The 13,265-nt window shown below is 36.3% G+C and overlaps 2 protein-coding genes across 5 annotated transcripts in view; one reads left to right on the top strand and one right to left on the bottom strand.

Annotated features, from left to right (window-relative positions):
• Positions 1–2,287: 2,287 nt before the first annotated feature.
• Positions 2,288–7,583, bottom strand: cdc37l1 (cell division cycle 37-like 1). Of its 3 annotated transcripts, none has more exons than XM_041970916.1 (8): positions 7,512–7,583; positions 7,218–7,324; positions 6,199–6,498; positions 5,851–5,944; positions 5,610–5,725; positions 4,933–5,055; positions 4,610–4,780; positions 2,288–2,508 (listed from the first exon to the last, which is right to left on the bottom strand). In XM_041970916.1, the coding sequence occupies exons 1-8, from the start codon at positions 7,570–7,572 to the stop codon at positions 2,389–2,391; spliced, it is 1,092 nt and encodes a 363-aa protein (XP_041826850.1). In that variant the 5' UTR covers positions 7,573–7,583; the 3' UTR covers positions 2,288–2,388. The 3 variants fall into 3 exon arrangements, with proteins under 3 accessions (XP_041826850.1, XP_041826851.1, XP_041826852.1); XM_041970917.1 differs by having other exon boundaries at positions 2,288–2,505; XM_041970918.1 differs by having other exon boundaries at positions 7,218–7,578.
• A 1,303-nt stretch (positions 7,584–8,886) lies between these two features.
• The window catches only part of exd3 (exonuclease 3'-5' domain containing 3), a 46,428-nt gene continuing 42,049 nt past the window's right edge, over positions 8,887–13,265 (top strand). For both annotated transcript variants that reach the window (XM_041970895.1, XM_041970894.1), the window contains exons 1-2: positions 8,887–9,034; positions 11,001–11,060. In XM_041970895.1, the coding sequence (XP_041826829.1) occupies positions 11,033–11,060 (28 nt within the window). In that variant the 5' untranslated portion in view covers positions 8,887–9,034; positions 11,001–11,032. The remainder of the gene's footprint in view (positions 9,035–11,000; positions 11,061–13,265) is intronic.

Raw genomic sequence — 13,265 nt, 5'->3', positions numbered from 1 at the left:
ACAAAAGAAAATTATTATTTAGAGGACAGAAAAGTGAAAATCTAAAGAATCTGGAAAAACTCCAATATGACAAAAAAAAACAATCAAAAAAAAAACTAAAAACTAAATGTCACACTGTTAACAAAATCCATTGTCTGAATTTCCACTAAATTCTCAATGGCTTGGGAAATAGAAAAAAAAAAAAAAAATAACAAAAACACAAGAATATAAGGAACAATACAGTCAAGTGCTTCAAACACTCTGCCTTATTTCCATCAAACAATTTTTGTGTTCAAAGTAAAATGTAAAGTGCAGGACATATTCAGAGAGTTCCTCTCTGCAAACATACACACAGTAAATCTCTTTGTGAAGAGTTCAGCCCTTTATTTATTTATTTAGTTTTTTCTTTAGCCACTTTCTTTTCTAATGCCCAAAACCTAAACCAACACATCGCATAGCACTTGTGAAAGGACGCTAATGGTTGTAACTTGGCTGCAGGTACAAACTAGTAATGAAAATGGAGCAGCCATTTTCCAAATACCCCCCCCCCCAAAAAAAAGAAAGTTGTTGGTGTGGTTTTAACTTTCTAAAATGGTCAATACTGACAACGTGAACATGAGACAGATTCTAAGGGGAGCAGAATTCAGCTGATATGACGCCTTTTAAATTCAATTAAACTTGCATGCTGCTCGCCATTTACACGAAGCAAGATGGAGTTTATCTCACATTTGCATTAAATGCTATCATGAAATAAAATGAGGTAAAGCATGGTCTCACACGATAAAAACCAAGCACTGTTAAGCATCTTTTCCTTGTTTCAGCCTGCTTAAATTCAGAATCAATTCTCCTGTAGAGCTGAATTATTCTGCCACAGATAAGTGCACAACATGTGTAAATACATAGTGTATTGTATTGTAGTTCTTAAGTATTTGTACATCATGCTGACTGGATGTTCAAAAGATTTACTGGGAATTTGATTTACAACTCAGTGGAGGCACTAAATATACTGGTTCAATTCTACGCCGGTTTGTCTGCACAGTTAACTCCAACAGTCGGAATTTAAAAACCTGAATGCTAAAGATGCACTAAGTTGTAAGAAAAGAGGATTTTATGTTTGTTTAGTAACTAACTTTGCAGTTTTAAGCTTGTAAGAGCAGGAATACATCTTGTAAAAGGAAAACTAGAGATGCATCTGTCAGATAAAACGTCCATCTGAAATAATATTTGGATTTCTTACACCAATAGGTCATGACGGCCATTAACAACCAGGTACAGTAATGACAAGGCAAACCAAGGCTACCATCCTGAAATATGTCTTCTTTTTAAATAATTTTAAAAAGTCGTGTATCAGAGTCTGACAACTGATCATACTGCAGCCACAGAAATTAGGGGGACTGTGTGCAACTCTTTACATTCAGATGAGCTGTGATATGTAAAGCTGCATGCATTTACTGTCAGAACGATGACCAGAGAAAACAGTTGCAGGTCTATATTTTTAGTTTAGCTTGTTGCCTTGATGACCAGAGAAAACAAATACGGAGAACCCCACTTGGAACATTCTTTCCTTTCTGTTTGCACTGCAGCATTAGTCATTACTCTGTTTTACATATACCTGCCTTATTCACACAAGCTTGAGGCCAAAATGTTTGACTGTAATAAACAAACTTTAAAATAAATATAGCATGATATAATAGTATGATGTTTAGTATTTGCCAATGATAAGATGCGATAACCTAGACACTCTTGGGCAAATCAATATATCTGCAAACGAGCTCAGAATTATAGATTACAGGCTTGTTTTCTACCTGATTTAAATCTCATAATTTAACAGGTCACACCTATTAAACTACAACTTGATCAAATCAAAAACTTGATCCTAACTGAATCACACACAACACATACACCATTATCAGATATGCTTCTCTTAAGTTTCACATGATCTTTATCAACTGTTCTTTAACCCAAGTCCTGCCTCAGGCACTGTACTACCTTAGTGATTTTTGCCCCAAGACTGGGCTTGTTTAACTTTCTTTGTGTTGTCTGGATTTATTGTGCAGTTAATCATTCTTTTTGCTTTTCTGTGAGCATATCTTCAAAAATGAAAGAACTCCATGTAAAATAAAGGTTATGGCACAACAGAAGTGATTAGCTGGCAAAAACTAACTGCAGCAGCCATCTTGACAGAGACCAGCCACATAAAAAAGGCAACACTGAGAAATGTTTGTAGTTTGCTAAACATTATTTCCTGTTGGCTCCCTGCCAAATACTGCAGTGTGAAGACTGTGTCTCCTTTTAGTTTTTTTTTTTCTTTTAGCCTGGTTTGCTGTGTGTAAAGTACTTTAAGTTCAGCTTGTTTCTACATGGGGAGACGATTGAAATGGAAGAAGGCAGAAGTCAGTTCTTTATTCCTTAAGATGTTTCCATCATCAGTATGTCTTCAGTCTCTGTAGCATCATCCTTTGTCCACTTCCCTGTACTTGTCCAAAGTCCAGCCTCTAAACAATGCTTCATGTTGTAGTCCCCCACCTGCTGGAAGACAACAAAGGACAAAAGGGAGCCAATTGAGCTAGATGAAAACAAATACAGATGATGACTGTCAAGCGTAATTTCACATTATAGAACTAGTTTAACGGAACTGGATGAACTTAAAGAATATTATAACCTGCAGATTATAGGATTATACTGGTTATACAACAGCTGATTATTTCATTTGCCAACTTGAGGTGAAAATAAAAAAGAAAACATATTTTTTACTTAAATTTTTCTGTCAAATCTGCACCTAACCAACCATAGTCTTCTCGTGATTTCTTTTGAATATCTATTTACTTAAAACCTGGAGTTTAACATGAAGTAACTTGAAATATCAAAAGAAAAAACAGCAGTAATTCATAAACAGGGCCAGTTTCAGTTTCAACATGCTTGAACTGCTTTGAGAAAAGGAGGGATTTTTCCCCTTCTTCTGTGAGTAGATGTTTGGCAGTTGGTCGAGCTGTGGGGCCAGCAGAGGGGAGGTGGCCCCACTCTTACAAAGGGCTTTCAAACTACAATGATTAATTTAATGGACAGTCTGTGTTAAAGGCTGTTCGGAAAAGCTGGAAACATAAAATAGAACCTAAATACTAAAAACCCTGCCTTAAATAAAATTCATTTATTGCTATTATTAGCAATCCTCAAAGAGGAAACACACTTTTTCTAAATTTATCAAAAACTATAAACTTCTTATTCACAAAATATGTTATCACTCCAACTGTTTGTTGCATTATTATAAACAATTAAGATCAGTCAAGGGTCCACCTTTGGTGAATTGCCCTTATTGGATGTAGTTTAGGTACAACAATGCCTAAATGCAACAATATACATTTCAAAGAAGATTAAAATACAGTCTGGTTGAGCTTGAGGAAATCTGCTTTAAGAATGGGATTAACTGGTTGTAATCTGGAAGCACTAAAGCTGGAAGAGACTAACACAAGAAGAACCAGACTGCAAATGAGGCAGCAGCAAAATAATAAATCTGTTTAAGTTAATAAAGTAAGCTCAGTTTTGTTTTTTTTTATTATTTTGAGAAAATCCACAAACAACATTGTAATGAGTCTAAATAACAGCGTTAAATTTTGATTTATGGTTTATATTCTGACTTGACATTGAGGATGTTTAAGTTGTGTTCGAAATCAGGGTCTACACATTTCGAAGTGCAGGTTCGTCAGCTACACACATCACAGTGGCGCGTCAAGCACGGTCCCATTCGGAAGATGCTTCCGAATCCACCCTACAAACCTGCACTCCGTTTGGCCTGTAGCGAAGTTCTTCATGGCCACTTTTTTCCCAGAATTCCTTTGGCACAAGATGACGGCGAATGAGCAGCAAAGCTCCAAAGAGTATGTAAGATATGCAATATTTGATATTCGTGGATTTTTAATAGGTTAATAAAAGAGTGTCTACCAGCTGGAAAGCACAAAGCCTCAGATAGCCTTTTTAAAATATATTTATTTTTTTAAACATTATTCAGTTAAAAGAGAAAGACAAAACCAACTCGGTTGGTTTTAAACATTCACTAAAATATCTTATGATATGCAAAACTTAAAATTATGGTCTAATTATACTAAATTTTATTTGGTTTTATATAATAATTATAATTATTATTAATTAATATAATTACAACATTCAACAATAATACAGAATAACTATTATATAAATGTATTATAAGATTATTATTAATTAATTTAATGATTAATTTAGCATTGTTAATAATAACATGATTAACATTAGCATTTGGTTTTCTAGCCTACCTAGTCTGTGCAGTCTGAAGTGAGTAGACCCTGAATTGGGACACAGTTTAGGGTCTTTAACGTGTGGAAGAGATGGTTAAGAAAGACAACACAGACTGTCTATAAGCCTGGTCTCAGTACCTGCTGCCATAAAATTCTTTCATGGTTTACACACAAAAACACTTAAAGTCTTGAAGTAAAAATGACCAATTTAATGAGCAAATGCGGGTGAAAGAAAAAAGCTTGCATTTTTGTGTCAGGAAAAGTAAGAAGCAATACACAAGTGTTCAATAGCACCATCTTGCAGTTAAAGATAGAAACTGCAACAGCATCAAGGGCACCAAGGATTAGCCAATAACGCTTACCTGTTGTAATAAGTCTGTTGCTTCTTTGGAGTCAAGTCTGTAGTTTGTGCCAGTATTGTGCTGTTCAGTGTGGGATGCATCACTTCTACATTTTGCTGTGTATTCTTTAACTCTCTGTTTGAAGGCCTCAACTTCTGCATGGAAGACTTCTAAATAGACATCTTGTCCATCCTACAAAGCAAAAGAAAAAAAATTGTCTGAGGGGTGAGAAGTAGATTTTCTGTCAGACCCATTCCATCCTCAGACACCTTATTATGACACACTGGAATGAGTAGGTAGCATTGGGCACAGAATATGGTGTTGATCAGATGTGTGCGTCTTACTTTGGCTTTGTGGAAGAACTGCCTGAAGCAGCCTCGGGGATCCTGCTGAGAGTTTGAGGCCATCTCCATGATAAACTGCATAACCACAGCTTGGTGAGCCACCTGCTCCATCAATGCTTCTTTCTACAAAACAAACAGTGAGTTTGAAGAGTCAGGCTGTATAAACAGGTTGCTTGTTTTACTTCTTAAGGTGTACAAAAAAATTAAAACTACTTCTTCCCACTATTTTTAAGTCACATGTCAATTTGCTTGCGGTAATAAAACTTAATTCCAGTGACCAGCATAAAGTAAGTATCTGTATCTGGCATGAAGTATCTGTCAGTCTGTCAGCATACATAATAAACAACTAATTTACAATTTTCTTAATTTAGTTATTAACACCTTGGACACTGGTCTTAGACCCTAGACTCCTACTGAGACATGCCTTCTACTGTTTTAATGGGTATAACGGAAACTACATTTGTACATTTGACTGGGTAAAACATAAAACTATATTGGTTGTGCTTGATATTCTGGTTTCTGTTTCTTGTGTGTACTTTGGACAGAAATCAAGTTTTCCCCCACAAAGACATGGATTGCATCAGACAATACTCCTAAACAAATGATCAATTTTGCGGTACATTATAGATGAACTGTTGACTATAATAGATAGGTAATATATTCATTTAGCACATTACCCCTTCTTGCTGTAGTCTAATACACCAGAGTATTAAGAAGTTGGCTGTTTCCTCACAGATGAGTTGTGGCATGCCTGACAAGAATCGCTGACTGTCATCCCATCTCCGCAACATACCTGAAACGATTGTTTTACAGAGACTTTATGGAATGTAACACATTACAGCCAGAAAAAAGGAGAAGTAATTATTTGTTCAAAAGTGTGCAGCACCTGCCCACTTTCCCACTTTTGGTCTCACATACCAAAATGTCTGAGCTCTTGTTCATACTTTTGCAAAAATGTTTTGCATTTGTCCTGATCCATTTCCACAGGTTGATTTTGGACATTGATGATACTCTAGAAAGAAAATGAAATATAAAGTGATTAGTTTGTAAAGCACTTTGGGCAGCATGACCTGTTGGAAATGTGCTATATAAATAAACCTGACCTGACCTATAACTGTTACCACATATATCACTACATAGTGATACAAAGTAAATGGAGACAACTAGTAGAAAATGCACAATGTTAGAAAACTATATGATGCACCTTTAGCTTTTCCAATCTTCTAATTGTGTTTTCAGTCTTGTGATTTTCCACTTCAGACTCACTTTATCAAAAACGTCCCAACTTCCAGTAGCACCAAGTACAGGACTGCGGCTGGGTTCCTGACCCCCAAGCATGCTTTCCTTGCGACGCCACTCATCCTCAGTGTTGGTGAGTTCTGCCGGGCAGGCCTGAGTCCGAGCACGTTCCTGCTCCAGCGACTCAGAGCTGTGGACTCCTAAAGAACATAGCTGGTCCTGTGCCTCAGCCAGCCTCCAACTGGAGACAATTGAGGCCTTTACACAGCGCTGCTGGCTCTGACACAGTGATGCCATGGCACAGTCACAAAGTGGTGATGATGGTAGCTATAATGGGATAAATGGAAAGAAAGATTTGCCCGGAAAGTATTACTGACAGTGACTGCAATCAAATTATGAAGCATTGCTTTGTATAAACTGATCAAACTGGGCTGGATAAAAAGGTTAAGTTAGATAAATGCGCACATAAAATGACTCCCAATTCAAAACCTGCATGTGCAATAAAAACATCTACAAACTTATAAAGTCTAATATTTAATTTGTCAAGTCTCACGTTATATGTATGTATGTATGTATGTATGTATGTATGTATGTGTGTGTATATATATATATATATATATATATATATATATATATATATATATATATATATATATACATAAATTAAACATAATAATAATATATAATAACAAATATAATACATAATAATATAATACAATCCTGTGTTGGCATAATGTTATCATTTACATATAATGTGAAGACGTCCCGTGTTGCGTCCATTCAAAATAATTTACTAGATGTGTAGGATTTATAGACTTTTCTGGAGCATAAAAAAAACAAACAAACAAAACAACAAAAAAACTTAAGGAAAAAATAAAGGAAAAGAAACAGAAAAATTTACCCCTGAGCTGTGCAATTGCTTTTGACTTGTGTAAGAAAACAGACTTAGCAAGTTAGCATGCATTTAATACTGTTAAGTGATCTCTGAAATGCTAAAGTGGATATCTTTTTCAAACAACCCCCCACCTTAAAGGAAAATTGATTACCTGTTTGTGAGGGTAGATGCCCCTTAAATCCCTGGCAGGTAAAGTGTGGTCACTGCTAGGTTCTTCGTTTGAGTGAAGTGAAGATCCGTTGCCCAACCACTCCATAACTGCTAAGCAACTACCTGGCTAGCTTGCCGTTGGACCTATGGTTACACCAGCTAGCTAATGCTAGCTATGTTTGATTAATCGAAGACAGTTTTGCTTGTTATATATAGCTGTCAGCCACAGTTATACGAGATAAATACCTGTCTGAATTGGGAGTATGATGTAAAGAAAACACTATGACAACATTACCAGCAATAACAACCACTGCTCCAACTATCCCGGCTGGGTCTGTTTTAGGAGATGACGGCATGACGCAAAAGACACGTGACAAGACATGAAACTCCGACTGATTTCTGTGCAATTCCAGTAGATTCTTCAGTGAGTGATTTTATTCAACCGGTAATCAGAACAAAAACAGAAAACGAATGACTAAATAAATAAACAAATAACAATAAAATATGTATCGATCGTGAAGTAAATATGAAAATATTACACCAAACAACTCTGATCTAGTAGAGGCAAATAAGAACGAAAAAGCGAGCTTAAAAGAAAAATAACCAGCGGAGACCCATAATGACAAAAATGTGATACGAAAAGGACTAAAACAAGAAAAAAGCTACATAAATATATACATAAAAAAACAAAAAAATGTAATTAAAGATGGCTTGTGAGAAAAAAAATAATCAATACTAGGATAAAATACTAAGATCATAAAAAGATTTTGAAAAATAGCCATCATGACACCTCCAACAACTATGAAGTGATGCAAAATGATCACCTTAACCATATTACATAGCACAAATTTAACAATATAATACATTAAATTACTAATATGAGACGAACAACCATAGACGAATGCAAAATTACAACATAATTTTTTTTTATAAAAGAAGGTGCAATTTTGACTAAAATGAAACATAAAATGTTCATATTGTGACTTTAAACCACTCTAATTAAATAGGAAATAAGCAATACAGGACACAAAATGAGTGAAAGAGACACATTTATATTATGTGAAGTGGCCACTAAGAGACAGAATGGTTTTATATAAATATGAGTAATCAAACATAAAACCTCCATAGTTTCACAGTTTTTCATATCTAAGGACTGACATGGGTAGTAGCAGATTTCACATTATCTGGATTACATGATCAGGTTACATAAAATAAGTGAACGCTCAGAATGCATTAAAAATGCAGTTACACATAATTACAGTCAGCTATTCTTTTGTAACATTTTACATTGCAGAACATTTTTCACACAAAGAACTTTATGTCATCCAATTTTTTTATAAGTTTATATGATTTTAACCACTTTATCGATGCTGAATTAACCGAAATCAATTTGGTTTTTAATACATTTGTTTATCTGTTCCACATCTTTTGACCAAAAGGTGGCGACAAAGCATCGTGACCTTGCAGGAGAGTTCTTTAAACCAGTAGAACAAGAATAAGAAGAAGGGCAATTTACTCTAGTGTTCGTCTTACAGGCAATTAATCTTTGAGAAACTCTTTTTTTTTTACCGTACGCATATCTACATATTTGCAGCTAGAGCTGTAGCATGCTTAACTATTTTAATTATGATTGATTGGTTAATTCTGGCTGATGTCTGGGCTGTGTGCTTGTCGTGAGGACAAGTGGTGCCTGGAATAAAAACTTAGGGCAAAATTAATCAAGATAAATATAGTGCTTACGTAATAAACCTTAGCTAAAAAGGCTTCAATGAGGTAGTTTACCTGTCGATAGAAACCGAACTGAGAAAGTATTGCATGGTGAGTCCATTTTCAGGAATAACACAGTGGTATTGCTATTATATTTAGATATATTTCAGTCGTTGACACATTAAAATCAGAAGCGACTGTGTTTAGTGTGAGAGCAACACTTCAACCTAGCTTATACGTTTGTGAGCTAGCATAGCAGACAACTTTTAAGAAGCACTAGCAAAATGTTTACAGCTCTTGTGGAAACTTTGTGGCTTTTACTTCAAATTGAACAGGGCATATCCTGCAGGTGTAATATGGGAGCAGATGTCATTATTGAGCGCTCTTGACTCAACTAAGTGTGACAAGCTAATTCTGGTACAGAGAGCAAAGTCTCAAGGAAGTGGTTTGCATTTTCCCAACGCAAGATGGGGACAAAACATTAAAGAAGACGACTTCGTGGTCAGCGTCGTGTCTCATTGCTTTCACTCATCCATAACGTCAAACAGCGCTGTTGCCCGGACAGAGAGAACTGCCAAAGTCCGCCTCAGGAGTTTGGACAACCAGACATCAAGCATTAAAATCATGCGTAGCCTGAAATCAGCCAGCTGTCATCCCGCCCTTTCTCAGACTTCTCTTCCCAGAGAAAATTATAGTTGTTTAATCTTTCTAAACCTTTCTTTCCTTTCTTTCTTTCTTGTGAAATAATTAAAGATATAAATAGTTGAATTTTTAGCAAATCAAGATGCAGCTGGTGTTATAGTTATAAAAATTATATATATATATATATATATATATATATATATATATATATATATATATATAAGGAACCTGGAGGAGAATGAAATGGAGGAACGGTCATGGGAGGACAAGTCCCTGCATGGGATGTACCACAGACAGATAGCTGAAGTGGAGGATATGAACAAGTCCTCCCAATATCTAAAGAGGTCTGAACTGAAGGACAGCACAGAGGTGGTAATCATGACAGCACAGGAGCAAGCCTTGAGTACCACGGCAATTGAGGCCCAGATCTACCACACTAGGCAGGACCCCACTTGCAGATTGTGCAAAGAGGCCCCTGAAACAATCCAGCACCTCACAGCAGGGTGCAAGATACTGGCAGGCAAAGAATACATAGAATGCCATAACCAAGTAGCCAGCACAGTGTACAGAAACATCTGTACAGAATATGGACTGAAGACCCCTGGGTCACAATGCAAAACACCTCCCAAGGTAGTGGAGAATGAGAGGGCTAAGATCCTGTGGGACTTCCAGATAAAGACTGACAGAATGGTGGTGGCCAACCAACCAGACATTGTGATCATGGATAAGCAGCAAAGGAAAGCCGTAGTGATTGATGTAGCCATATCCAACGATGGAAATATCAGGAAAAAGGAGCACTAGAAACTAGAGAAATACCAAGGACTCGAGGAAGAGCTGGAGAAAGTCTGGAAGGTGAAGGCAACAGTCATCGAGCACTCAGGGCTGTATCTCCTACGCTGGAGAAGTGGCTCCAACAGCTACCTGGAGAAACATCAGACATCTCTATTCAGTCCTAAGCTAAGATACTGTGTACGACCCTCAAGCTCCCAGGACTCTAGTAGAGGACCCAAGCCTGAGATGAACAGCCACCCAGCCTACCCAGGGGAGATGGGAGGGTGGGTGAGGGAAGAGGGTTTTTTTATATATATGTGTGTGTGTATGTTTAAATGAAATCACTGATTGCTATGTTTTCCTGTCCGAGGCTGTTTTTGATGTTTCCAGTTGGGAATTGCAGTCATTAGGTTCTTTTTCTTTTCTTTCATTCTTTCTTTACCAGGGATCAGGATGTGTGGTGATGACCATGACCAGCAATGTTAAATACTGCTTAACAAGCTGAACACAGAGTGCTGTATTCCTGCCCAAATAATGCATGTTTTCTAATTTATTTTACCAGCGCTTGTATGCCTAAGCTATCTTTTTTATGTTTCGACAGTTTTACATTTTAACAATTGTAGTGAAGTCTTCTCATTCAAACCTCTTCTCTCTATGCCTACAGAGTGATAGCACCATACCATCCTGTGGACAAAAATGAACCAAACTCCTCCAGAGAGAACTGGTTAGTACATATTGTGTTATTGTGTGTATTTGTGTGGGATCCTGACCCTCACGGGGTTGTCAGATCTTTTTTTTTTAAAGCCTATATTTATTTAATAAATTAAAGATTTTTATTAGAGCTATCAAAATGAATGCATTAATGCAAAAAGATTAATCGTGAACACCAATGTATGTTTTCTTGGGGGTTGTGGCTCAAAAAGTTTGAGAACCACTGACTTAAATGTTTGAAAAAGCACCACCAATGCTAAAAGGTATTTACAGGTTTAGAGCAGCATATACTCCCATACACACGATATTTTTATTTTTATTTAGCATATTTTAGCAACCCAATGCTAAACTTAATTATTAAATTAATCAAATTAGTTGGAAACCTCGTATCAATTACATACAAAAAAGCCTCAAAAAGCATTGCATTACTAAACAGCAAGACAGATTTTGGATCATAGAGCAATCCACATTCTATACTGTTTTCTTGTTCTTTCATATCTTACCTATTGTGTAGATGTTTGGGGTAATAATTATAAAATTAGGTTAGTTTCATTAATTATAAAAGAGAGCAATGTGATACATAAAGATGGGGGTGGGTGGGGACATTTTATGTCCTTTTCAAACATTAAATGAAATTTCATGTCTTGATTGCTTGTGTTTGAAATGTAGTGGACGGTCCACCGGCTCCTTTTCTTTTGCTTAGTGTTGTTTTTGTTTTGTTTTTCCGGCATCTTCAAAATAAATTACTGCTACAAATAAACTGCATACCTTATCTATTACAACAGCAGGGCTGTGTAGTAAAAGACCCTGAGTGCTCGACTGGTGTGCCTGTTGTCCAAAATTTTAAACAACTGAAAACATTTGGCACAATACACAAATTAAAACAAAGAAGACCCAAAACTGCATCTAGAAGTATTTTTATCAAACAAGAATGGGGTAACGTTTGTCTTCAAAAGGTCCAGAAATGGTCCTCCCCAGTTCCAACATTTGCAGACCTTTGTTAACAGATAAGGAGATGCTACACAGAAGCATTTTCCAACTATATTGTTGCAATCTAATTAAATCAAGCTATATTAATATTTTTCATGAAATTCTAAAATGTCCTAATTTAACAAGGAGATTTTGCTGTACAGTTAGAATAAAAGGTCATTTTTATTGGTGTTTTTTTAATGCCAACTACACCTAAATCTGACTTTTTTTTAAATATTTGTGTTCTTTCTGTATATTTTCCAATATGAGTTTGCTAAACAGCACAAGAGTGTTATTGGGTGTATAATGATACCAACTTTTTTAAACCTCATTTACAAATATGCCAAGAGGCCCCAGTAGAGATAAAAACAAAAATACAGAAACACATACGTGTGACTATATAAACATACCAAACCCAATAAAACCGCAGAGCCTCTTAAAAACAAGCATATAAAATCAGTTAACCTAAAAATGGCAAGGATAAGAAGAAAATGTATTAATGAAGCTTCATCAATCTTCCTACAGGTACATGCCACTCCACATTTAAAAGAAACCAGTTTGTAGTGGGCCATGTATAGCGAGTCAGTTGAAATGGGAACGCTTCTTTAATAAGCATCATATACTCCAAGGACTCTACTCATTTTCAAGTTTCTTCAGTGGCACCTGTTGAAGGCTTGTTTTAGCACCTACAAAAATACAAAAGGAGAGAAGGACTATTGTGGCATCCTTCCAATGGATTTTAGCCACTTGCACAAAGACTGCCAAGTCACACTGAAGCTGTTCTGGTGGCTGTAGTAACACCAAATGCCTCCATTTAGACGCTTGATCTTTGTATTTCCTTTGTTTTGGCAGCTGCTTGGCAACATGTAGTTAGACCTGCCTATAGATTTTAATCTCTGACTAATTGTTACCCAAAATGTTATTAAAGCTGAAATTCAAGATAGTGTCAAATAAATTTAAGTCCATTTAGCGAAAGTGTAGAATTATCTAAAAAAAAAAAGTTTGAATGCCTCACCTTCACAAAGGTGAATGGGTTCATGTATTCTATGCATGTCTACGTATTTGAATGTGGTAATAGGGTTATTATGTTGAAATGAATGGGGAAGCCTTTAGCTCTGTCATTCGCACACCAGCCAAGACTGTAAAGAAGCTACATGCACGACATTCCTCTCCTCATGCAAGCAATGAGACTGAAGTGGGTTGTGCTGTTTGTGTGAATTTCCTCGTGCACATTGCCTGTGCATGTTCA

This window comes from Melanotaenia boesemani, chromosome 19, assembly GCF_017639745.1.
Source record: "Melanotaenia boesemani isolate fMelBoe1 chromosome 19, fMelBoe1.pri, whole genome shotgun sequence".
In the NCBI taxonomy this organism is placed as follows: Eukaryota; Metazoa; Chordata; class Actinopteri; order Atheriniformes; family Melanotaeniidae; genus Melanotaenia; species Melanotaenia boesemani.
This window is presented reverse-complemented; position numbering and strand designations above follow the sequence as displayed.